At 47.7% G+C, this 24,176-nt stretch overlaps 1 protein-coding gene across 3 annotated transcripts in view; it reads left to right on the top strand.

Moving 5' to 3' along the window:
- The window catches only part of adamtsl3 (ADAMTS-like 3), a 180,624-nt gene that overhangs the window by 70,885 nt on the left and 85,563 nt on the right, over positions 1–24,176 (top strand). For all 3 annotated transcript variants that reach the window (XM_026176931.1, XM_026176936.1, XM_026176949.1), the window contains exons 3-5: positions 10,837–10,964; positions 19,503–19,548; positions 21,618–21,854. In XM_026176931.1, coding sequence (XP_026032716.1) covers positions 10,837–10,964; positions 19,503–19,548; positions 21,618–21,854 — 411 coding nt within the window. The remainder of the gene's footprint in view (positions 1–10,836; positions 10,965–19,502; positions 19,549–21,617; positions 21,855–24,176) is intronic.

Below are 24,176 nucleotides of genomic sequence, written 5' to 3'. Positions count from 1 at the left end.
GCAAAGATGCCCTAGATTGTACATAATAAATGAGGAAGTTAGATGCACTGAGCCGAAGGCTGTTGCTGTATAATGAGGCCGGAGAACCGGGGTCTACCTCGGTGACGCCTAAATGCAGGATATTCAGTCTGAACTGAGTTTCATTTATACTGTGCCAGCTCACAACGCTCACTTTAAGGCAGATCCTATCGCGCAGTTTTGATCCCCTCTGAGCAACGCGTGGTGACGGTGTCGAGGAAGAACTTCCTTTTAACAGGAAGAGACCTCCAGCAAAACCAGGCTCAGGGACGGGCACCCAAGAGGTACACAAACTACAGGAGAGAGAATATCTCCAGGTCAGTGCAGGCAATCCTCAATGCATCATGGGAAATCCTTCAGCAGCATAACTACAGGAGGATTCAGGGTCACATGATCCAGCCCTAACTATCAGCTTCATCAAAAAGGAAAGTTTCAAATCCTGAAAGCAGAGAGTGTCTATGTCCCGAATAATCCCCAGACTGGGAGCTGGTTCCACAGAAGAGAAGCTTCAAACACATCCAGGTGGCAAATCTCATTTAAGATGCAATATTTAAGAGTATTGCATATCTGCAAGCCACCAACTCGTGCTTTTCATGCTTTTCATGACTTAATAAGTGCAGAGTCTGTTATTATTGATGCAAGAACAGAACGGAGGTCCCCGAGCAGAGACATGCTCCAATTATAATTACTGCAGATGGAAATAGCAGTATTTTTGCCTGTGGCATCTGCTTCCAGCAAGTATACAGATGGCCTCTCTGTGCATATGTTGCTGCTCCATCCATGGGGCTGGCACCAAGTCTGTCAAGTCAAAACGAACAAGTCAAGAGTCAAGCCACAGGTCCGGTCAAAGAAACCAGATTTGTGGCATCTCTTTCTGGCATGAGGTAAAAAAGCATGAGGTAACAAACTGAGAAGCAGGATACAGGCTGCAGACACGTGCAGGATCTGACAGGAAGTAAAAACACCAGGGGAGCTACTCTTCAAAATAAGACAGGAAGTAACAGAAAAACAAAAGAACAAGAAGAGGCACAGAAAGAAAAATGCTACGGGGACGGAGACCGGCCACTCTTGTCACCCGGAGTCAGAGCTGATACCTGACTGACAGGTCGACTTCCAAAAGATTACCAAGGACCAACATATATTTGGAAACAGCGATGCAGTCATAAAGCACTCCTGCCCGCAGTGCAGATATGAAGTGAGAATCTGCTGGACCGCTCTGACCCGTTAAGTCTGTTTCACTCATACGGCTGGCAGCTCGGACTTTGGACTCATTAGAAACAATTAAGCTCATTCCCCGGCTGATTGCAGCAGAGCCCTCGCACCGGGAGACCTGGCCTCGACATACCGCAGACGACTGTAAAATCCAAGAGCTCCAGCTTGGATCAGTGGCACGCCGTGGCCTTCATACCCAGCCCGCCGCTGTTTATCTAGCTCAGGCGAGCTGTGTTTACTGAGCACAGCCAACACGGCGAGCGTGCTCCCTCGCCAGACCTCGCCAGTCTTGTCAGTGACATCACATGTAGCAACAGGACAAATAATAAGAGCCTCTGGAGGCTGAGTGGATGTGGACAGAAGATGGGAGTGTCAGAGTGGCACTTTAGGCCGTCTGGTTTTCTTTGCTGCTCTCGTTCTGTTTGCGATTTGGCACTTTGTCATCAGCGAGATTTGAAGCCTCTGGTTTGGTGATGCAGAGGCTGAAATATGTTGTTTCACTGAGGAACGAAGAGTCGGGTCAAGGCTCGAGTCAGGCATCCTCTCCGTTCCTGTTTCACTTTGTTTTCTGTTATTTTTGGTTCACACAGTAAAGCTTGTTAGTTTAAGGAAAACCTTGAGGTTTTGCGCTGGCTGACGGAGACACACAAGAGTGGCAAATGTTTAGTAGGTTAAATAGAAACAGAGATTAATCCAGCAGAGACGGTTCGTCAGAAATGATCTCAGTGGAAGGACAAAAGCTTTGAGCTTTGAACTAAAGATCCTCACAGAGATGACAGAGAGCCAGAGTTCAGACCGAGCTGCTCACACTAAACTCATTCATGTTTACAGCTGTTTCCCATTTTACTGCAAAACAGAGCTTTGTGGCAGTTGGATTTTTACCTTAAATATTCATTTTGAGTTATTGTTGGCTTAGTTTTAGGTAAGTTTATTATTCCTTGTGTCTTAAATGCGACAAAGGCTGCAGGTCTCTGTCGGGGTTTGGATGGTTTGGTCTAAAATTCTCCTGATCCCAACGCTAACCCTGCATGTTGGAAGCCAACGCTGAAGGCTACCTGTGCAGTTAAATATGGACCCCGCTAATAATATTCCAGGTGTGTTTCATGGTCAGCGGCTTCAGAGAGAAACTGTCTTTATCAGTCAGCAGTAAAAGGTCAGTGTGGTTTTCACTCGTTACCGTCCGTGACGTGTGAGAAAAGATCTTTAACATCCGCTCTCTGACAGAGGCGACGATTTCACAGCCCTGCAGTGGCACTGATGGATTACGATGTGCTCCGAGGTCGATGCCTGCGGATAATTCATTCTGCTCAGGTCTCAAACTAATTTCCCGCACTGAGGAAGAGTGGACGCCAACCGTCATCTGCAGAGAACAGTGGCTTTACTGTACTCGCTGCCTTTTCCATCTTTGGAGAACAAACACAGGAAATGTCTTCTGGGTTACCAGCCCCCGTGGTACCGAGGACTGGATAAAACTTTACATTTCAGCTTTATGAAACCTGCAAACAAATCAGTTTTACTTACACAGGAGTGGGGATCTCAACGATGAGTTGATTACCAGGCCTCCGGAGAACTTCAGGACATGTTGAGGAGTTCATTTAGTCGTTTAAATCAAGGACACATCTAAAACCTGCAGGACACTGGCCCTCCAGGCCTGCAGGTCCCCAGCTTTGACTTAAAGTGTCACAGTCTAAGGACTAAATCTGGTTTTTGCTCAGCAGCGTTTTCTCTATAAGCATCTTTGACCTTCAGTATCGTGGTCGATATCAGAGTTTGAATAAACTGCAGCAGTGTAATGATGGTCTGTGATGAAGAGGAGCAGAGAAAAAGGTATCCTGCATGTTTCATCTGTTTTCTGAAGATTCACTTGGAAACTTTATTTTGGTTACATTTTGTGATAGTGATGTGTTTTTCAGCCCTGAAACTTGTAGAGCTCAAATTGTTGTGTGTAATTCAAGGACCTATAAATCTGAGCATTTTCACAGTATGGAGGTAAAATTTAGGACGCCTTCATTAAATGTACGACATCGTAGAAAAAAATCAGCTGATCCTGAGGCAGTCGGGTTGATTTTTCATGGAAAGTGTCAGAGAGAAACGAATGCTGGAGAAATAAGAAAGTCGAGTCCCCGGTAGCGCTCTCGCTGCAGCATTTCAGACCGATGTGGGCCAAATATGTAGGAAGAAAACTGCAGAAGCCAGAAAAAGTTTCAAGGCGAGAGTTATACGAGGTCACGAGCAGCGGAGACTGAAGGAGACTGACGGTCAGAGAGCTCTCTCAGCTATGGTTGTGCTTTTGTTAACCACAAGTAAGCCTGAGGCTCCACGGCTGTCTGACAAGCATACTTTCAGCTTTATTTTGCACCACATATACAACTCACTTCCAAAGGGCTGCTAATGCATAATAGAGATCATTAGAAACCAGTGGATGGGATTTGCTTTGCACTGTATGAGCATCTTCTGATTTAACAGGAACTAAATGTTCCCAGAAAGCATCACTTCCTGTCGATTAGGCTCATATAGACTTTTAAGCATCCGCATCAAGACTGCTGCCACAGGCAAAATAAACCTTTACTTGTAGCTTTTAGATTTCTGGTAGTTTGCATTTAACAAAATGGATTTAGTCTGCAAAGAATGCACGCACCTACAATACGGTAGGCCGGCTGAGAATACCTTAACCAGACGTTATAAGCAGCACATTGTGTCCCGCATTCAGCGCGCTCATATAGGGAGTTGGACAGTTTTTTTCTAATCCCATCCGACACCCTCCAATCTCAGAGCACAAGCTGAGATTAATGCTGCCGGCTATTTTCACTCCCTGCGAGCGCCTCCAACCAAACAAAGTGATGCAAGGCTGTTTACCAGCTCGAAACTCTGCAGGAGATCAAGTGTGAAGCAACCTAATAGGATTTGCACTTGAACATGTTTCCTGATTCTCAGACAAAGAGGGAAATGATGCAATTTGGGATTAATGGAGGAGAATAAGGCACAAAGAAGTCAATAAAGTAGTGAATGAAGGGATTATTGAACCGATGACTGAATGAATAAAAGGATGCAATGACCCAACGGTGGCTGTTCATTGATTTAGATCCTCACCTTTGCCTACCTGCCTTTGGAAGCTTTCGATGCTTCACCTGTGATCGTGACCTGCATGTGGTTGTGGATGCAGGAGGCTGGAATTACTTTGTGCTGCAGTGCGGCTCAGCTCAACCTTCGAGTGACAAAGCGAGCTCAGAGCAGAGCCGCTGCATCGTCATGAGGAATGCAACCAGGTGACGTGTCCAGCATATGATCGGGAATGCCTCCAAGTTGACTGGAGATCCCCAGGTACACCCAGAAATCCGAACATGTGTAGTTCATCTTGGACGTTTTAACGTGGGAGTCTACGGGGACGGACTCACTGCTGGAGCCTCTGCTGGGCGTTAGAGGAGCTGCAGGTGTAGTTGCTTTGGTTTAATACACTATATGGACACAGAATTAATCTTTGAGTTCAGGTGTGTTCAGGTGTGGTCTGTAAAATGCGGCTCCTGCCTTTACAAACATCGATGAAAGAAAGGCTTGTTCTGAAGAGCTCACTGAAACCTGCTGTGGTGCTGCAACTGGATGTGACGTCTGCAACAATGGAATTTCTTGGAGTTTCTTCCCTCCTGGATACTCCTGATCAGCCTCATAGTGTCAGACCAGGTGAAGTCTCAGAGCCGACTCGATAACTGGAGAGCTCCAAACCTCCTCTGGCATTAACACCAACACAAAGACTGCACGCTGGCAGCTTCACGGCCGAGCAGCTCCTGTGGGAGTGAGTGTTTCAGTCCCAGAGGTTATCACCTGACCTAAACCCAGTACAGCGACAGTGCTGGTTTCTATAAGTCTTCTCTTCTTATAATGAGACTTTCAGAAAAGATGCCCGAGTGGCACCAGTGGACTCATCGCATCTGCCAGTGCCACTTTGAACCTTCAAACTGGGAAACTGAGAAATGCGCCGTGGATGGCGAGGTCATCTGAGTTGTCAGTGGACACAGCTTGCTGATACTGAACTATGCAGGCACAATGGGCCCTGCTGGCCACCCGGGCCAAAAAAGCCTTGGCTGGACAGATTCTCCTCATGCCGATGTTATTACTGTTGGAGGTCCGTGATGGCGGTTAGCTGGCCGAGCCCGACAACAAAAGGCTGTTTTATCCTATTAGCTGAGCGTTAACGTGTCTAATTCCTCTCGAGCTGTTCAGTCTGTCTCTTTGGAAGAGGCACGAAGAGAAATGTGAGAGAATCCCGAGATCCAGTTCAGCGCAGGAGTCCAAGACACACACAGCAGACCCATGTATGTGGGTACGACCCTCACAGCGTTGTCCTCTGCCAGCTCCGCTGTGAGCCAGCACTCAGCCTGGGAGGCAGGCTGAAATGAAACCTGCAGAGGTATGTCAGAAATGTTAATTCTGGTTGACCAGGCATAAATAACATTGTCAGAGGAATTAGAGTTTGTTCCTGTCCTGTGGGTTTTACTGACTGCCTGCACTGTCGCTGCTGCAGCAAAGGTTTCTCCAGCTGTTTAAACTCATGCTTTGACTATTGTCCTGGTGGTACACGGGCTAGATCGCACTCAGAAGGAAAAACTTTATTAATCCCTGCAGGAGATTTCCTATCGTAACAGCTGCTTGGGACTGTGGAAGTTGTAAAATTATACAACTGCAGCAAAAAAGCTGAGGAAAGTGGATGGCCTCGGGAACCAAAGGACACGCTGCGAGGGACCGCACGCAGATGATCTCGATCCAGATTCGATCCAAGCCAAGTTCTGATGTTTTATCAGCAACAGATTCATAAAATATCTGCAGACGTACTCTGAAGGAACGTCTTCAGGAGGAGGAGGCGACTCTGGCCCTCTCTGCAGAGACAGCAGCAGAGATTCCTGTCCACGTAGGACGCCAGGTATTTGTCTCTGCCCTAAAGGAGAAAAGAGATGTAGGAGTCCTGCATCACCTTAAGTCCATCAGCAGCTCCTTTAGTTCAGCTGATGTTGAGTCTGGATGGTTCAGCTCACAGCAGAACTCTAAACTGTGAAAAAGCACTTTGGAAGGCTCGGCTCGTTCCCCCTCTGACTTCCAGTATTTTCCATAAATACTTCATTGTGCTTCATTTTTCCTCTCTCGCACACACACACACACACACACACACACACACACACACACACACACACACACACACACACACACACACACACACACACACACACACACACACACACACACCGAGGCACCACAGGGTCTGTAGTGACATCACTGACCCAGGGAAGCCAATTTTCCTATTTTTGGTGACACACAGCCAGGAAAACTCTCTCCCGCTCTCTATCAGAGCCTCCTTCCATCACTCCCTCTCTTTCATCTCAGCTTTTCACACAGCAGATAAGATAGGAGAAAGGGTCGGTGTTCGGTGGGGGGGTGCGTCGAGGCTGTAGCAGCTTTGTGTGACTGCTTGCCTAAAACAGACGACTGTTTCGTGTGACGTAATGCTACTGTTGGGTGTCTGCAGAGGGCGAGGCTCTCATCAGTGTTTCGGCAGAGAGACCTGCTGTCCGTGCCGACGAACCGCTGGACTCTTCTGCACTTTGGACAACGCTCCCGATGGGACGATGCTGCGCACACGGATCACAAACTGTCAGAAATTACTTGGCTGCATCCAGTCAGACATGTTTTGAGTAAGAGGATTGGATTATGTATAATTCAGATATCTTGGCCGAGTCTTTTTGAGCGTTTTTTGGCCTGGTGATGGTAAAATATCAAGCGTTGAAATAAGAAACCCGAGTGTGCAAAGAGGTTTCTACAGCAGCAGAAGGACTCTCGAGGCCTGCTGCTGCGGTACGATCAGTCTCCACTGATCAGCCTGTTTTACACCCAACATGCATCTCAAACAGATTATGAGTCACTGCTGAACATGGAGGCAGGGCCAGAGGACAGGTTTGGCGAAGCCGACTGGGACGCCTGGGGTTTCCACCAGGACGGTCACGCTGGCGATGGTTTTACTCACATGTGACCAACATAACGCACTCATGCGTAAACGCTCTGAAATGTATTTAGGAGCTTGTGTGCAAACATAACATATAAGATTCAGCCTCTGTTTTTCTACCGCAGCAGCTGTTGTAGTTGATGGTGGCGCCGCAGCTCCTCTGACACGCCCACAGCGACAAAGATGGTCAACAGCAGCGGCGTTGTGGCGCTCCACAACGGAGGTTGCCACAACTGGCAACCTGTCCTGGGTGTAGCCCACGTGTAGGCTCCGCCCCCACCCCATAACCCCGAATGGATAGGTTAAGAGCAGTTAAAAGGGTGGATGGATGGAAACGAAGGTGAAGCGTGCGAGTCAGTGACGTGCAGAAGTCTGGGGAATATGAAGTGACCACATGCATACGTGAACATTTCTTGTTTAATGTTTGCCAGGTGATGCATCGGCCGCTGTTCTCCTGAACGTTCCTGCACGCCGTCATGTGCGCGCCCTCCTGCACAGCCTGCATCCAGTATTTATGATTATGATAAAACTGTGGGAAATATTCCAGCCTGCTTCTCCTGAAATAGCTTGTGTGGGAAAATGTCTGTATTATATAATAGTCCTATATGCAGCGTATAATATGATGCGTAATATATATAGCTTTATAAAAGAGCAGTGAGATAACAGCGATATCTGTAAATGTAAATAAAAATGTGAGTCAGTTTTTATCTACATCATGAATCTGAGTGACCTTCAAACTCTGAACACAGAGGTGGAAACATCTGTAACATCTGTAAACGCTTTACAGCGGCTGCTGTGGCGACGTGCTGTCAGTGAGGCTGCGATCAGTCCCGCTGCTCTGAATCATTTATTCATATTCACCTGTGGCTGCTCAGCCTATCGGGAGCGACCGTCGGAGTCTGACCGCTCGTCCCACCGAAAGACGTTCTTTTATCGGGGCTTTCTTGGACAGCAGGAGTCCACAGGCCAGTTTTACCCAGAGATGCTTCTCTGTGTCGGGCTGGAAGGAGAGACGGCGTCAGCTCCATATATCCAGTGGGAATCGTTGGAAATCAGACATGTAGACTGTGTTTCTAGATTTTTCCTCACTGAAAACACAAATAGACATTTTATTTGTGAAGCTATAAACTCGAGATTACATTTACTGAAGTGTAACTAATGATAAGTGATCCGGTAGAGGAAAGTTTTCAACCTGATCTTAAAAAAGTTTCTGTCTCCTGTGTTATCATAAGTTAATAAATGTCTCGATCCTGGGTCAGTGACTCGGTGCTTTTGTGTTATTGTGAACCTTTGATTCCATCATGGATCATCAATGTTGGTGTTTTAGTTTGTTTTGTTCTCGGGTATTTCTTGAGTTCTAGTTCTTTGCTTTTGTTTGTTTACTGTAGCTTTAGTTCTGTCTTCATGCTTATTTTCTTGTCCCCCAGTCAGTCGTGTCTCATGTCACTCCTGTCCCTGTGCTCCCTGTGTTTCCTGTTTTATTTTGATAGTCCCTGGGGGTGTCCAAATTCATAGGCTGCATCCTCCTGAGGACCCGGACGGTCTGGCCTTCAGATTTGCGTCACCGCTGTCTCTGTAGAGTTTAATAAACTCGGCCGTCTGCTGCTTGCTTCCTCAATATAACAGGACACTGGAGTAAACTCTCCACCGTCTCACTTCTGTTTAATCAGTTTTCTGTTTGACGTTTATTCAGCTGTGTGAAAACTAGAACTTTAATCTCAGCCAAACCGATTTACTCAGGAACAAATCAAACACTGAAAAAAGCCAAACAATAAAAGTTTTATGTTATCTGAGTGACTCATATATCATGTTTAACCTGAGTAGCCAAAGACCGCGAGGGGTTTGAAAACGCTGTGCCAGGAGTTCGCCGTTCTCGCCCCGGTCAGCTGTCGAGCTGGTGGGTAACAGACGTCTCCGAAAACGTCGGAGCACTTTTGCAAACATGTGGTGTCTTTTTTTTTTTTTTTTTTCTTGAGAAAAAAAATGACATTTTATTGAATCTGCAGAATCATAAGTACAATTTGAAGTGCTGTATCAGGGCAACAGGAGATGATATCAGGTCCTTAATCTGAGGATGTATTCAGAGTGTTGAATACATGTGTATGTCAATATGCATATGGTATTTTTTTTTTTCTTTAAAAAAATAACAAAATTATATCAAAAACAATTTAAGATGGAATGCACAAAAACTGGTCTGAATGCTAAACCTGCAATTGTGGATTATATGATTTCACTCTGCAAAGTCTACAGTATATAACCAGTATCATAGAAGCAGGGAATGATTCATCAGAAGAGCAGGAGCCTACGATGAAGGCTGGAGGAAAGAGGGACTGCAGCAGGAGGTTGGACAGCATAAGAAGACAGAAACTGAATGGAAGCAGGGTTATGATATGAAGTTAGGGTTCAGTAGTGATGCCAGAGCAGAGGAGCGGTATTTGGCGCAAAGAGGTCAACTCCTGACTAAAATCCAGGTCAGACAAACAACTTGCCGCCTCTCACAGACTGGGAAATCGAGAGGATCGCATGTGGTGTCTCGATAAACCGAGCAGATGTTTGAAGCTTACACAGCTACATTCTCGTGTGACACAGAAAGAGTAATAAGAGTAATATTAAAACTTAGTAGCTGCTGCCATTGTTGGAAACTGGAGTTGACTGGGCCGCGCTATGAATTCTGGGATATGGTGGGCCAGGAAGGACACACCCGACCTATCCTTCAAATCTGGGGAAAAGGAGGACGCATTTGTTGGCTGCATTTCTAGGAGTCTTTGAATTTGGACAGCCTTCGTCGCCTGGCTGTGACGCAAACGGCCTCAGGAAGATGCAGCCTATGAAGTTGGTCCCAGCTGCGTTCCCACCCGTTCCCCTACCTGTGTGCTTTCCTTGTTCTCTGTCCCAGTTTAGCTCCCTAGTTTTCATGTTTTCATTGTGGAGTTTGTCCCGCAGATAAAGCTGGCATTTTACGTTTACTTCCCCGAGTGTGTCGGGTCCTGCCTGCTACACAGCAAACGTGACAATGAAATGTCTTTTCCCATTTAGCTGCCCGTTCACCACTGGTGTAATAGTTTCTTCAGTTTCACATTTCTTGCGTCTCATTCTGGGAGTGTTGTCGCTCAGCTGTGCGGCGCCTGCATGAGCCGTTCAGCCTCTTTCCTGAGACTTTGGGACTTTTTCTAGAGAGAGCTAAACTTCTGCTGCGTCGGCTCACTGTGGATATATTTGCTCTAACGCTGTAAAAAGAAATGATCTCTGCCAGCATGGCACACTTTCACTGTGTCCCTCTGAGCCTTTAAGCTTTTTTTAGCTTAAGCTTTATCAAGAATTTATCACGGAGTGTTTCCACACGGCACAGAGCAGTAAATATACGGCCTGTGACGAGCTGTCCTCCAGCAGGTTTGTTGAATTTCCAGCAATCAGACAGAAATGCAGACCGTGGTAGAGCCATGTCTGACTGTGACTGATTCTCAGACTGCCGTGAGAACAGACGCTCGTGTTGCAGGAGCGTTTTGCTTTAGCAGGCGTTGGAAACCAACGAGGCACGCCTTCTTACAACCACAAAGCTTTGGTGTGAATGTGATTTAATACGCACAACCTTTGTGTTGCTGTTTGTCCTTCTTTAGGCATCCAGGATGACCCGCTCAGATGAGGACAGGGAAATCGGCTGGGATGCCTGGAGCGCCTGGAGCGACTGCTCTCGAACCTGCGGGGGAGGAGCCTCCTACTCGCTACGACGCTGCCTCAATGGAGGGTAACCCTCATTTACCATCTAACAAGACACAATGTGACAGCATCTTTGAAATGTGGAGCGACTTCATGGCAGAAATCTGATCATTAAGACAAGCAAAAGACCAAAATCAGCCTTCGGCGTGTGACGTGCGAGCAGAGCGGCGGCTCCCTGCTCGGGTTAATGAGACTGTTTGATGACTAAAACCTGTCAGACGGTCACAGATCTGCTCAACTCACACATTTATCGTGCCATCAAATATTGAAGAGGAATGTTCTGCTGTGTCGTTACCTGTTAAACAGATGTTTCAGGAGGGCGTGGCTTAGCACAATCATTCAGATTTTAAGCAGTAATTATGATAATTTACAGGTTCATCATTAGAGCATGTTTGCACAATGATGCTGCTCCATCACCATCACAGTCATGTTTGTGTGACTTCACGAAAAACGACCACAGAAATACTAAACATGGCTGTGACCTGCAGTGGACGTGTCACAGCACTGAAATTCACCGAAATCTGCTCAAATGTAACCAAACTGTAAGTGAAATCTGAAAATATTAAAAAATATAAAATAAAATAAGCAAACTAAGTTTAAAAGTGAACAAGTGGGTCATAAACCCAAAGCCCAGTCGCCTGTTTCTGTGGACTCGTGGCTCCTCCCACTCCTCCCACCATCATCTTTTCCCCCCAAAATCTAACGCTGTGACATCAAAAGTTGAGCAGACAGAGAGCAACAGTAATTATGATGTTGCAGCAAAACAAATGGAGCAGGGATGTCCCACACGCTGTCAGTTTACTCTGATTGGTCAGCTGACCAGGTGGAGCTCAGGTGTTGGTTCCAGCTGCAGGCTAACACAGCGCTAACCACGGTGCAGTGCAGATATTTCATATATCAATAAGTCACAGTATTCTTTGTTTGAGCTTGTTCGTATGTGACATGCTGCCGCTGTCAGAAGGTGGCGATAACGCACCCACAAGCTGTTTGCCAAACACCATCAAACAAGAAAAATAGAGTTCGTTGCGCGGTGAGACGCTCCTGCACAGACAGGAGAAACAGCCGTGGTGTCTGCGAGTGGTTACAGATCACAGTCATTATCCTGGTTACAGGTGAGAGCTCAGGTGAAGGCTCAGTGCTGTCCAAGGCTCAGATTAAGCCGAATCCACCTCCTACAACTACTTTTGATGGACCGATGGAAAGGTGGAGGTGTCAAACTTATTCCACATCGTGGGCCATCCACTGTGACCTCAAGTGGGCCAACCAGTCAAACACCATCTTTCTGTCACTTCAAAGAAGTTTAACTAAATATTTCATCTTAGTGTAAGAAGTCTGTTTCTGCAGAATGCCTGAGTGTGTACTTCATAAAGTAAACAGCAGAAATCAGCACGACTCTTTGGGCTCGTTTTTTCCTATAAATAAATAAATAATGTAAGATTTCTAACATAGATGGTAAAAGCAGGCCTCTGGCATTAGCCACATTAGCTGCACAGGGGATGATCAGGGCTGCTTGAAGGTATCTCAGCCACAGGTTTTTCAAACTTTCTCTGAAAGCTATAAAAACTACACTAAATGTGAGAAGCTAAACGTGGCACATCCTGTGCCCAAAGTAAGCGTACAGAACCGGGAACGCAGCAGAAACTGTAAAGAAGCTTCCGATGGGGAAGACGGCTGGGAGCTGTGATGAAGTGCAGACCTCTGTGTGGAGCAGATGGACTCTGGGAAGTCTGCCTGGGCTGGTGTGTTCAGTGTCTTCCTCGCACCGATAAAGGCAGCGAGTGTTTGAGTTGGAGCGTGTTTGCTGGGTTTAAAGCCCGCGGCCGCCTGTCAGTCTGTCTCTGCTCGGCCGTTTGTCGTGCAGCGTTCAGGAAGTCATCAGAGGCTGTCTGCGTCCTGCGGTATCGCTCTGCAGCCTCCCGGCGATGCATTTGTCTTCATTAAATCTGACTGCAGCGCTCTCACCCGTGCTGCTGCTGAGGCATCTGCTGCGTTCAACAACACACAGTAAATACACTCACAGCGGTGCTAAAACTTGCTAATTGACACTTGTGGTTATGAGCTGAAAGGAAGATCCAAAGAGAGATAAAAAAGGAGTAAGTACACTATGCAAATGAGTCTTTGAGTGTCTTGTGAAATGATTTGAAGGACGTATTTTCTCACATTCGTAGGTTTCCGGCTGTGGGCCGTGGAGTCACTGGAGCTGAGAGCGGACGAGCGTTGGATGTTTGGTTCTTCCTGTCTGAAAACTGCTCTCGATGTTTGCTGACAGACATGAAAACAGTAGTCAGAACCGATTATTCATGTTCCTACATGGTATTAATGAATAATGGAGGATGATGTTAGCTGGCAGCACACCTCGCCGTCTCAGTCAGAAATGGCGGGAAAGACGTTTAAATCCATGAATTATTGTCTTAAATCTTCTGCATTACAGTTACTGAGCAGCGTAATCACGCGCCCTGCGCCGTGTTCGGCAGCAGTTTTGGGTGCAAGCTCTCATCCAGTCCAGCTGAACTTCACTTCCTGTTCTGCTGTTCTCATTAAGGCCCCCTGCACAGTCCTTCCCGCTGATGACGCTGATGTCAGAGCACAGTTTACCACTCTGATTGAAGTCTGGCGTCCAGCCTTCATCTGACTGATCGAGGTTCACTCAATCACAGCGGCCGCCGTCTGGAAGTGATTGGAGCTTCTGATTTGTTCAGACTTCATCTGCATGACGAGATTCGTTCTCCATTCGCTGCTGAACGTTAAGCAGCGTGCCCGATGACGAGCTCGACCGCTGCGTCTGTGCAGCTAGTGAAGCCTGGAGGAAGTTAGCGTAGTGTCTGTGTGTGTATACCTGTTTAAACATCTTTGTGGGGACCAATAATTGGAAGTTTACTATACTTGTGGGGACCAAAATCCAGTCCATGTCAGGGTGTGTTTGCCTGCACTGGTCAGAGCAGTAAGAACTGCTATGTCCTGGGTCTCATTGCTTTGCCTCCTCTGGTGCAGACTGTGCCTTTCTCCCTTCGGGGGTCCGCTGACTCCCGCTCGCTCGGCCTGTCGTACAGCAGCTGCTGTCTGGCTCTTTGATTATCAGAAACATGAAAGATTCTGCAGGTAAACGTAGGCACCAAGCTTACCACCAGGTTTGGGTTCAGATGTGCGTGGTTGCTTCTAAAAGTCTGATGTGGCAGAAATGAGCAGGTGTAAGGACTCGTGTGTTTGTATAAGGACAAAATTGCAGTGGCCGAATGACTTCGTTAAGCCATCTCCGCTCGGCCTGCAGAGTGCTGTCCGTCAGCCGGGGCGAGTACCTGCTAACTGCGAAGAGGGACGAGTGACAAACTAACGGATTTTTGGGAATCTGCTGGAACAACCTGATGCACTCTGGGCTGATAAGCACTTAAAAAGTGTTTCACTGCAATCACGGATGTTTCACTCGTCTATTTTCTGCTGCTCCGCCAGGTCCAGGTCGCAGTCTGAGCTGCACGGACCTCCCTCACCACACCGCACATCCATTTCTTTCAGGGGTAGTAATAGGATTTCCCCACCATGTCCGGGGTCTGAGGTGCAGTTCATCTCAGAGACGCATGAACCACTTCAACTAGCGTGTGTGTGTGTGTGTGCGTGTGTGTGTGTGCGTGTGTGTGTGTGTGTGTGTGTGTGTGTGTGTGCGTGTGTGTGGTGTGTGTGTGTGTGCGTGTGTGTGTGTGTGTGTGTGTGCGTGTGTGTGTGTGCGTGTGTGTGTGTGTGTGTGTGTGTGCGTGTGTGTGTGTGCGTGTGTGCGTGTGTGTGTGTGTGTGTGTGTGTGTGTGCGTGTGTGCGTGTGTGCGTGTGTGTGTGTGCGTGTGTGCGTGTGTGTGTGTGTGTGTGTGCGTGTGTGCGTGTGCGTGTGTGCGTGTGTGTGTGCGTGTGTGTGTGTGCGTGTGCGTGTGTGTGTGTGCGTGTGTGCGTGTGTGCGTGTGTGTGTGTGTGTGTGCGTGTGTGTGTGCGTGTGTGTGTGCGCGTGTGTGTGTGTGTGTGTGTGTGTGTGTGCGTGTGTGCGTGTGTGTGTGCGTGTGTGTGTGTGTGCGTGTGTGCGTGTGTGTGTGTGTGTGTGTGTGTGTGCGTGTGTGTGTGTGTGTGTGTGTGTGTGTGTGTGCAGACAGACGCCTCCTCTCCCTGCACTCAGGGTCAGAAAGTGAGGCAGAGCGTTTCTGGGTTGTGAAGATATAAAATGCACAGATGTTTTAATGTGCATGTCCACAGTCAGCTGTGTCGTCTTTGTGTTTCGTTGCGGTTGTCATTTTTTTCCGACTTCACAGGAAAAAAAGTCTCCTCTGCACTGTGAACTTCATTATTTCTATTTTACATTTTTATGTATGCAAGAAAATGAACATCCTCTGAAACTCCACGGTGAATGTGCTGAAAGCAGTTCCCATTAAAGGAGTCCTGCTGAGCTCGGTGCTCCTCACCAAAGCACTCTCTGCTATTAGAGGTCAGAAACTCCATTAGTGCCTGAATTATAGCCGGTGTTGAACGTGTAAAGGAGAAGAAAAAAACCCACATTTCCTTTCAGTTGATGTTCTTGTGAGTTTATTATTCTCATCTCATCTCCTGACAGGCTGTAATATTACCTCCTCAGTTTTCAGTTGGACACAAGAAGCCAAAATCCTCACTTTCCTTTGTGCCAGCTGTACATTTCACACTGAAAGATGACAGAAAGCTCCATTACGAGCTCTCAAAGGCATACCTGACATATTCAGAATACTTGTTATTATCAGTGTGACATGAAAGTAGGTGAATACCCCTCCTGTCATTATTATTTACTGCAAGTTTAAAGTGTGCTCTACAGAAATGTCATTCTCTTGCTCTTTGTGTCATTAAACTTCCTTTGAAGACTTTTAGAATAGAGTTGCAGATGAAAGGCGGCGACAAAGAGCCGTCACGGGAGTAATGTTCAAATAAAAAAGGATGATAAGACCTGCACGTATTTGCAGGACCCACGTGTGACTTTGATAAAATTATGAAAAGTCCGCCGTGTGCACCTGCGGCTCCACGCTGTCGTCCAGGCTCCTCCTGCAGTAAAGGCTCAGAGGTGTGCGATGACGCATCAGCACACCTGCTGATTTCAGCTCCGTGTGGAGTTTTGACCTTTGGGGATGGCGAGGATGCACGTGCAAGCACGCACAGCACAGATGTGAGGAGGCTTTAAATGTAAGACGGAAATTTCAGGGCATTCCTGCAACTTTGCATCTGTGAAGACAGCTTCAAATGTAACATCCAAAAGGACAAGAACAGACGCTGACACATCTCATAACCTCATAACTTGTAGGAATTACCTGTGGAGTCCTGGACTGATACTGAACGGGTGTTTGAAAGTACAGATTTAACTGACAGATGAAGCCGATCTTGTACCTGATGGATTTTTCTCCTCTTTGTACCAAGAAACCAGCGAATCATGACTGTAAAGAAGTGCTTGTTATGTAAAGCACATTTCACTACACTTTTGATGCTTTAAGCGTCATCTTATGTGTGCACAGGCCAACGTGACGTCAAAGCCAGTATTTAGCTGTTGGTGCAGCTTCACGTTGGGTTAAACGGCGTGCTGCGGTGTGTGAAACAGCGGCTGTTGCACTCGATGTGCAGGTGGTCATAAATGACCCTCATTAGGTTTTTACTCATGGAGAGCGCGTCCCAGGAAACATCTGGAAGTTTCTTGTCGTTGATCCCAGCACTGTTTCAGTGGAGGAGAACCACCTCACGTATCTGATTTGCTAACAGCAGCAGTATGACTGTAATAAATGTTCTTCATTTTGTTCTTCCCCTCGGCCTCTGCACACAGGCGGCTTCTCTCCTCCTCAGGTTATGTAAAATAATCCACGCCGCCCGTCGTCCTCTGTTAAAGGACCTCCAGTTTCTTAATGTTCACCACAGACTGAACCCTGGGAGATGTGATTCACTCACGCTGAGTTAGAAACATTCAAATACAGAAAACTGCTTCTGAACTGGAGTTTACGTGTTCAGAACACTGTTGAACATCAATGTTGGGTCCTCTTGTAAATTCAGGAGGGCACTAACGGCTGTAAGCTGTAGGCATTCCACATCCACGGCCGCTGCACGCCCACACAGAGTTTGTCTCACCGTGGTTGAGTCGTCGATGCATTTCAGCGGGAGAAATCTATTAATTGGCTCATTAATACGGTGCCGCGTTCGGCCGCTGTCCGTGCCCGGTGCAGCTGAACGGCTGCAGCGTGCTTCTCGGGCTCAGATCTGCACTAAAGAGCAGATTGGAGCAGAGCTGCTTTACCCCGGGATAAATGAGCTGCAACCAGTTTAGTCGAATGTTATTGTGAGTTAGCAGGACAAATGTGCATTTTACGGCTGTTAGCGCACACCGAGAGATTGTTAACAAGGTGGAACAGATTTAACAGCATGTCCGTGCTGTCACAGGGAACGGAGCGCTGCGCTATGGCACATTTCACACAGGGCTCAGGTTCAGGCTGTGTGTGTGTGTGTGTGTGTGTGTGTGTGTGCGTGTGTGTGTGTGTGTGTGTGTGTGTGTGTGTGTGCGTGTGTGTGTGTGTGTGTGTGTGTGTGTGTGTGTGTGTGTGTGTGTGTGTGCGTGCGTGCGTGCGTGCGTGCGTGCGTGCGTGTGTGCGTGCGTGTGTGCGTGCGTGCGTGCGTGTGTGTGTGTGTGTGTGTGTGTGTGCGTGCGTGCGTGCGTGCGTGCGTGCGTGTGTGTGTGTGTGTGTGTGTGCGCGTGTGCGTGTGCGTGTGTGTGTGTGTGCGTGTGTGTGTGTGTGTGTGTGTGTGTGTGTTTACTTTTTCTTGGCTTTGTGGGCTCTGCCAGCTGGAGCTCAGTGAAGTGCTGAAATAGCTGCTGACTGAGTAAGGTATGCTGCAGGTGGTGTGTGCTATTACCTTACAGGTGTGTGTCTGTGTGTGTGTGTGTGTGGTAATCTATTATATTCATGGTGGATCTCAGGCCCCTGGAGGTCCGATCTGGAGCAAAGTTCAGGGTGAAAATGATGATGATGATGATGAATGATGAACTGGAAACAGGAAAGATGAGAAAACTGTGCACGTGTTTCTGTGACTGGTTGATAAGAACATTCAGCACCAGAATGAGTGATGAGTCAAACAAAAGCTGTGAAGTCCAACGATGCAGCCATGGACACCAGTCGATGTGAGGTTTGGCTATAGACTGTATATAAAGGATGGATACAGCCCCGTGACATCACCCCCGGTTTGAATCTGAGTCTTTGGAGACTGACTGCTGCTGGCCTCACAGGTTTCAGTGCTCACACCGAACTCCTCGTCACTCTCAGCCTGTTTTCATTTTAGACGAGTTGATTGAGTTTATGTTTGAATGCCTTCGCGCGTCGGAGAACCCGGTGACAGGATGATGTTTTTAGCTTTCTGGAGACAAGAGGAGCACGAAGCTCTGTCCACGTCTGCTGCTCCGCTATGATCATTGCAACTGAAAATACTGCAGTGTAATATTATCACCACCATCATTCCCATCGTTACCTCCACAGATGAAGCATTAATAGTTCCTCTGATGTCCACGTCAGGCCGATTCAGTTCCCGCAGGCTCGTCCAACAAGCAGAAATCAGCACGTTTACAGTCTGTTCAAAGCTTCATGGATGAGGTGAAGGTGGTGTAAACGGTCGGTGTAACAGAGGATGCTTGGGAGTAGGTCAGATGGAGGCAGATGAGGTGACCCGCTAAAGAGAGCAGCTGAAAGTAGGAGACGAATAAGAAAACAGCCTCATCCTGAGAACCGAGGAAAACAAATCTTCCCGTTGAACTTTTTCGTGATTTTCCTTCCTTTGGAGCTAAAAGAGGCCCCACAAACACACGACGTATCAGTGGAAAGCCCAGGAAGTCCTCTGTTTAGCACATCAGGACTTAGTAGGGTAGCTCAAATAAGTCAGTAGATATAGAGCAAAAACAAACGCCCACTGCAGAGAACATAAATGAACAGGCTGGTTCTCAGGAGGTTATGAAGTCTGTAGTAACAGACCGCACAGGAAGGCTGAGCTCCAGTTGTGGTGCAGACGGAAATTCAGGGATTGTATAGGATGTCACTGAGCACTGATTAGCAGGTGTCTGTGTCTGAGTGATGCTCCAACCAAGACAGCTGATTCACCGTCAGAGGTCAGAGGTCACGTCTGCCTTCAAACGAACAACAGAGGAGCTGAAACGCTTTGTTAACAGGGGAAGAAGCTGTTAGTGAGGCTGCAGCTGCTGCTGGGCCTTCTTTACCACAGCGTTGGTGCTGTGGGTCCAGGTGAGGTCAGTGAGTGACAGTGGGGGGGTTGTGTCTGCCGCCCCCCCACAGTCAGCAGCGTCTTCACTGTGAGCTCTGTGTGCTGTAATGAACTGAGTAAGTCAGTAATTAGGAGATTATTGTCTCGTTACACCATAATCTCTGCGCCCCAGTGGAACCATCACCATCATTTTTATCTGATTATAAAAATAATATTTGGCAGCTCACCGGCTGATGATGGGAAACGGTGCACGACTCGCTGTTTTTAAAGCTTTTGATGTCTTTTGGTTTTAATCACTAAATCGTTTTTTTCTGACCTTGTTTTACAGAAGCTGTGAAGGAAAAAATATCCGCTACAGAACCTGCAGTAACACGGTGAGTCTGAGTGGGTCTAAGGTGGTCCAGGCGATGCAGAGAGAGACGCAGGGAGGAGGGACTCCTCCATGAACAGCTGAGGTGGTTCCACATCTGCCTCGTAGCGTTTCAGGCTTGTCCAGCTGGCGGAGGCCCTGGAGATGCTGGAGAGATTATGTCCGTCAGTGGGACCCAGACAGAGCTCTGAGCTTCTCTGCCCAGGCGCAGCTGTCAGTTTAACAGAGGAATGAATCGTGCCAACTGCTCTCCACATGAGCCAGGACGTTCCTCGCTGCTCAAAGGGAGTTTTTCTTCCCACTGTTGCCAAAGCGTTGGCTCACAGATGGTCGTCTGGAGTTGGAGGGTCTTAACCTTACGAAATAAAGCTCCTCGAGATGACGCTCGTTACATGTCCATGACGGGGGCTTCACCTTCCAGCTCAGCTTTCTCCACCACAGCGGTGCAGCACTGATCCACCTGTCATGTTCACACCTTCCTGTCCCTCATCAGGAGGATCTTCCTCACTTGGGGCACCGACTCCTCCAATCAAGAGGGAACAGAGACGCTCAGACTTTTGGGCGCTCGCTCTGCTTCTCACTCAGCTGTTAAACTCACAGAAGTCTTCTTAACTTAGCATCCTGTTGACCTCGCGCTGCGATGACAGATGGGAGATGCAGCTTAGATTTTCGTTTCTTTCCCGTCACTCGGTTCCTCCTCTGCACAGTCTGCCCGTCCTCCTCTTCCTGTCTGTCGATGTTGCCGTTCCGGTCGTCATCCCGGCTGGCTTCGGCGTGATCAGCTGCTGTAAACGAAGGAACAAGAAAAACCAGAAAAACAAAGAGCAGAAGTCTCCTGACCAGCACACCCAGAGATGGCACGACTAAAAAGCTGCCCAGGAATAATCTGAACGGACCAAACACAAATTTGGTCTGAATGTGTGTGTATCCTCCTCTACTTCCTGTTTATGCATGAAAACCTCATATGATCTATAAGCTAATGGCAACATCACAGATCCGGCCTGCTGAAATAACCTCGCCATTTTTAATCCGAGGAAAACCGGCCTTATTTCTCTCGTTCCCCACTGAAGTGTTTTAGTCTGGATCCATTGCATCCGGTGAGAAAAATTCCCAGGTTAATTTCTATCCCGTGTCTGTTGACACGTTGAGGCTAAGTCTGTGTGAACCGGAGCTCGGGCTGAAGGATACGAGCAGTGGCAGAGTGTGACTGTGTGGAGCCGATGTGTCACACCGGATTTGTCCAGTTCTCCGTCACACGGAGGAGGACGGATTTTTGGCTGCCAGAGGAGCAAACGTCTGGTCCCGATCCGAGACGGCGTTCGGTCCTAAGAAGCACCGAAACAGCTTCTCTGCAGCATCACCTCCTCTCGGTCACACAGACGGACTTCCAGCTGCAGCTTCGTTTTCCACGTTCTGTGGATATTTGAGTCATTAAAAGGAAACAACAGCCCTAAATTCAGCTGAAGCGTCTCCCAGCACCACCCTCTAATACACTGGTGTCACAGGAAAGTGTTAGTGTGGTGCATCTAAAAAACGAGTACTGATATTTTTATATCATCTGAAAGAAGAAGGAGTAGTGAGGCTGATGACTATCACTCAGTGATGTGGAGCTGACAGTGAGCGGTAACCAGCCATGGGAAGCTGCTGTCAGGCTTCACGGCTCTGTGGAGTGTCTGAATTGTGTTAAACCAGAGATCTCTGCTCTGCCGTCACAGACTCCCTGCTGCGAGTTTCTGCTGGTGCCAGAAAATACCTGCTTCCTCCAGCTGTTTGATCATCTGCTGAAATGTTTAAGCTCCTCCACAGGTTGGAAATGCAAAAGTAAAATGTTTGCTCCTGAGGAAAACCTCTAAAACTGTGTGGCCTTCAGGGCTCACCGTGGCCAGCCCAGAGATGTAACCTCTCCAGCGTGTCCTGGGTCTGCCCAGGGCCTCCTCCCTTCTTTAGAAACAGAAAGTATGAGAGCCAACTGAATTAGGAGGCGAAATATGAATTTCGGTCAGTCGTCACGTGAAAAAACGAGATGAGTTTATAAAGAGTTATTGTGGTGACACTTTCGTCTCCTCTCCTCAGGACTGCCCTGCAGAGTCGGGGGATTTCCGGGCCCAGCAGTGTTCGGCTCACAATGACATCAAGTACCAGGGCGTCACGTACGAGTGGGTCCCAGCGCCGTACGACCCCACCGCCCCCTGCACTCTGCGCTGCCAGGCTAAAGGCCGAAGCCTCACTGTGGAACTGGCCCCGAAGGTGCTGGACGGGACTCGGTGCCGAGCGGACGCCTTTGACATGTGCATCAGCGGAGTGTGTCAGGTAAGGGACGCCATGAGAAATCCTTCCTGCCACTGCTGGCATGAATAGACAGTACTGAACGCGGGCACGTACCGCCCCCTCCTTTCTCTGCTCTCGTTTTCTTGCAGTTTTTATATTTAATAAAAGTGAACGTGGAAGTGCAGCTTTTATGTTCTCAGGTTACGGTAAGTGTCGAGCATTTGCTGCGTCGTGTTGAAGCCCTCGCACAGGTTCGTGCTCATGATGTTGAAGCTCCTAATGATGCCTTTGCACATCCATAACTCGGAGTGAGCACACCCTGAGGTCATTGAACGCACCCGATCGGCTCTACGGAAACCAAAAAGCTACAAAATGAGTTTACAGACGGAGCCACTGCGACTTCACTGCACGTGATCCTCAAAATAGGCGTAAAAACTGGAGCTCTAACTTCCTGGCTTGTCTCAGCCGAGACAGCCGTGTTATTGGTCAGACAGTTGCATTGAAATTACAGCACAGGTCTAGCAGACAGCTATTAGCTACAGCTGTGCCTGCACATCTGTCAGAGTGCCAAAATCAAACAGGTGCGTTAATGAAATGTTTGCTAGGACATGAACTATGGAGACCACAGAGCCGTTTGTTCCTGCTGTAAGGAGGGCGGGCTTACCGTTGGAGCCTGCCTCGTGTGGATGTGAGAGGAACTGCTGGTCTCAGTGTTTTCCACGCCGCCTTCTTTTTCCAGCCTGGGAGGTTGCCAGTTGGAGTCAGCCCCGGGAAATAAAGTGCACTCCCCTGTCCCACATTTAATTGACACATCTGTCCACCCTTCCTGGCTCTCTGCGGAGTTTGTAGCTCTGTAATAACATCAGCCCGATCCGCTTTGCTTCCAATAAACAAGAGCCAGAATTGTGTTTGACACTCGAGTTCACTCGAGGTCGTGTTTTTGGCGTGCCTCCTCTACATTTTGGCCTCATTAGTTCAGTTTTGTCCCAGTTAAACTGTGATGATCCTCGCGGGCCACGATGAAATAATGAAAGCACAGAGACGCCAGAATCACCCCGAGTGGATTATATACGGACTCTAACTGCTCGACAGGAGCGGCGTCGCAGGTATCACACCTGACAGACGCGTGTAGTGACTCTTTGGATGGCGGCAGGCAGCGGTGGCGTACATCTATCACGAGCTTTGGACGGCTTGTTGTTTTTCATTTTCTTGTTATCGTCACTTTGGCTGCATCTCATGCTGAACACCGAACGGCAATTTCACTCTCCAGCCAACAGTTAATTAGTTAAATTTAACTCAGCCTCTGAAGTGTGGCAGTAAACATGTTAGAAGCACTGGACTGTAAGCTGTGAACACAGCGTCTGCACACTGCCCAGCTCCGGATCTCCTCACTGCTCACTGTGAAATGTTGAAAATGTTTCGTTTAAAGGGGAAATTTAGGAACTCACAGTTTGGTTATTTGACCTAAAAAAAAATATTAGATATCTGTGAGTGTCTGCAGTGGCTGGTTCAGGGACCTTCTCCCTACAGAGCAGCATTAGCTCGGGGATGGTGGTGTGTTTCCTCTTCACTGACTGAAGTCCTGACATTAGAGGTTTCTGCTGTAATCCAGGATTCAGTATTCGCTCAGTAACAGTGAGCTGTCGTGGCACAGATGCATTAAAAAACATCCCAATGTGGCGCTACAACACAATCGGGTTTCACGAAGAGCACGCCATCCGTCTGGTCTCATCTGTCCACTGAAAGCATGCATCACACAGCCTCCTGGTTCATCCGTATGATCTCTGGCAGACTGCAGATGGGCAGTTTCTCCCTGCTGTGCACACTGCTGTTGTTGTCCCGATGATGATTCATGAGCATGAATATCAGTCAGCAAGGTGGTTGGTTCGGACGACATAGATGTGGCTGTACGGAGATGCGTAACACGGTAAGGGGAATTGTTGAAAAGAATATATCAATGGGTCAATAGGTTCGACTATAGGAGCACAGGGGTGTGTTTAAATGAGACACAGAGACAAGAGTGTAACTCAAAAGAACCAGCCGACGTTAGTGAAATAAACCATTAAAGGCACTTTACAATTGTAGAAAGGAAACGTACAAAAGATGAAAGAAAAGTAAAACACATAAACTACTAAGACAACGACTTGGCCAAGTGTTACTTTTGGTTTTCAATGCTGGGCTTCAATGCTGGGTGCACCCTAGTCACCTGACTCCTTAACTTTGATAGAAACATATTACACAAATCTCACACTCCTTTCACATGTGGAGAATGTTCTACACAACAGCTCATTATTCAAAGTCCCAAATAAAAAATGTCCAAAAAATTCCCAGGTGTGAAAGAAAATAGGGGTGAGAGAATGTCAG

This window comes from Astatotilapia calliptera, chromosome 1 (genome assembly GCF_900246225.1).
Source record: "Astatotilapia calliptera chromosome 1, fAstCal1.2, whole genome shotgun sequence".
NCBI classification, from domain to species: domain Eukaryota; kingdom Metazoa; phylum Chordata; class Actinopteri; order Cichliformes; family Cichlidae; genus Astatotilapia; species Astatotilapia calliptera.
The sequence above is the reverse complement of the archived record's forward strand: the minus strand, read 5'-3'. Positions and strand labels throughout refer to the sequence as shown.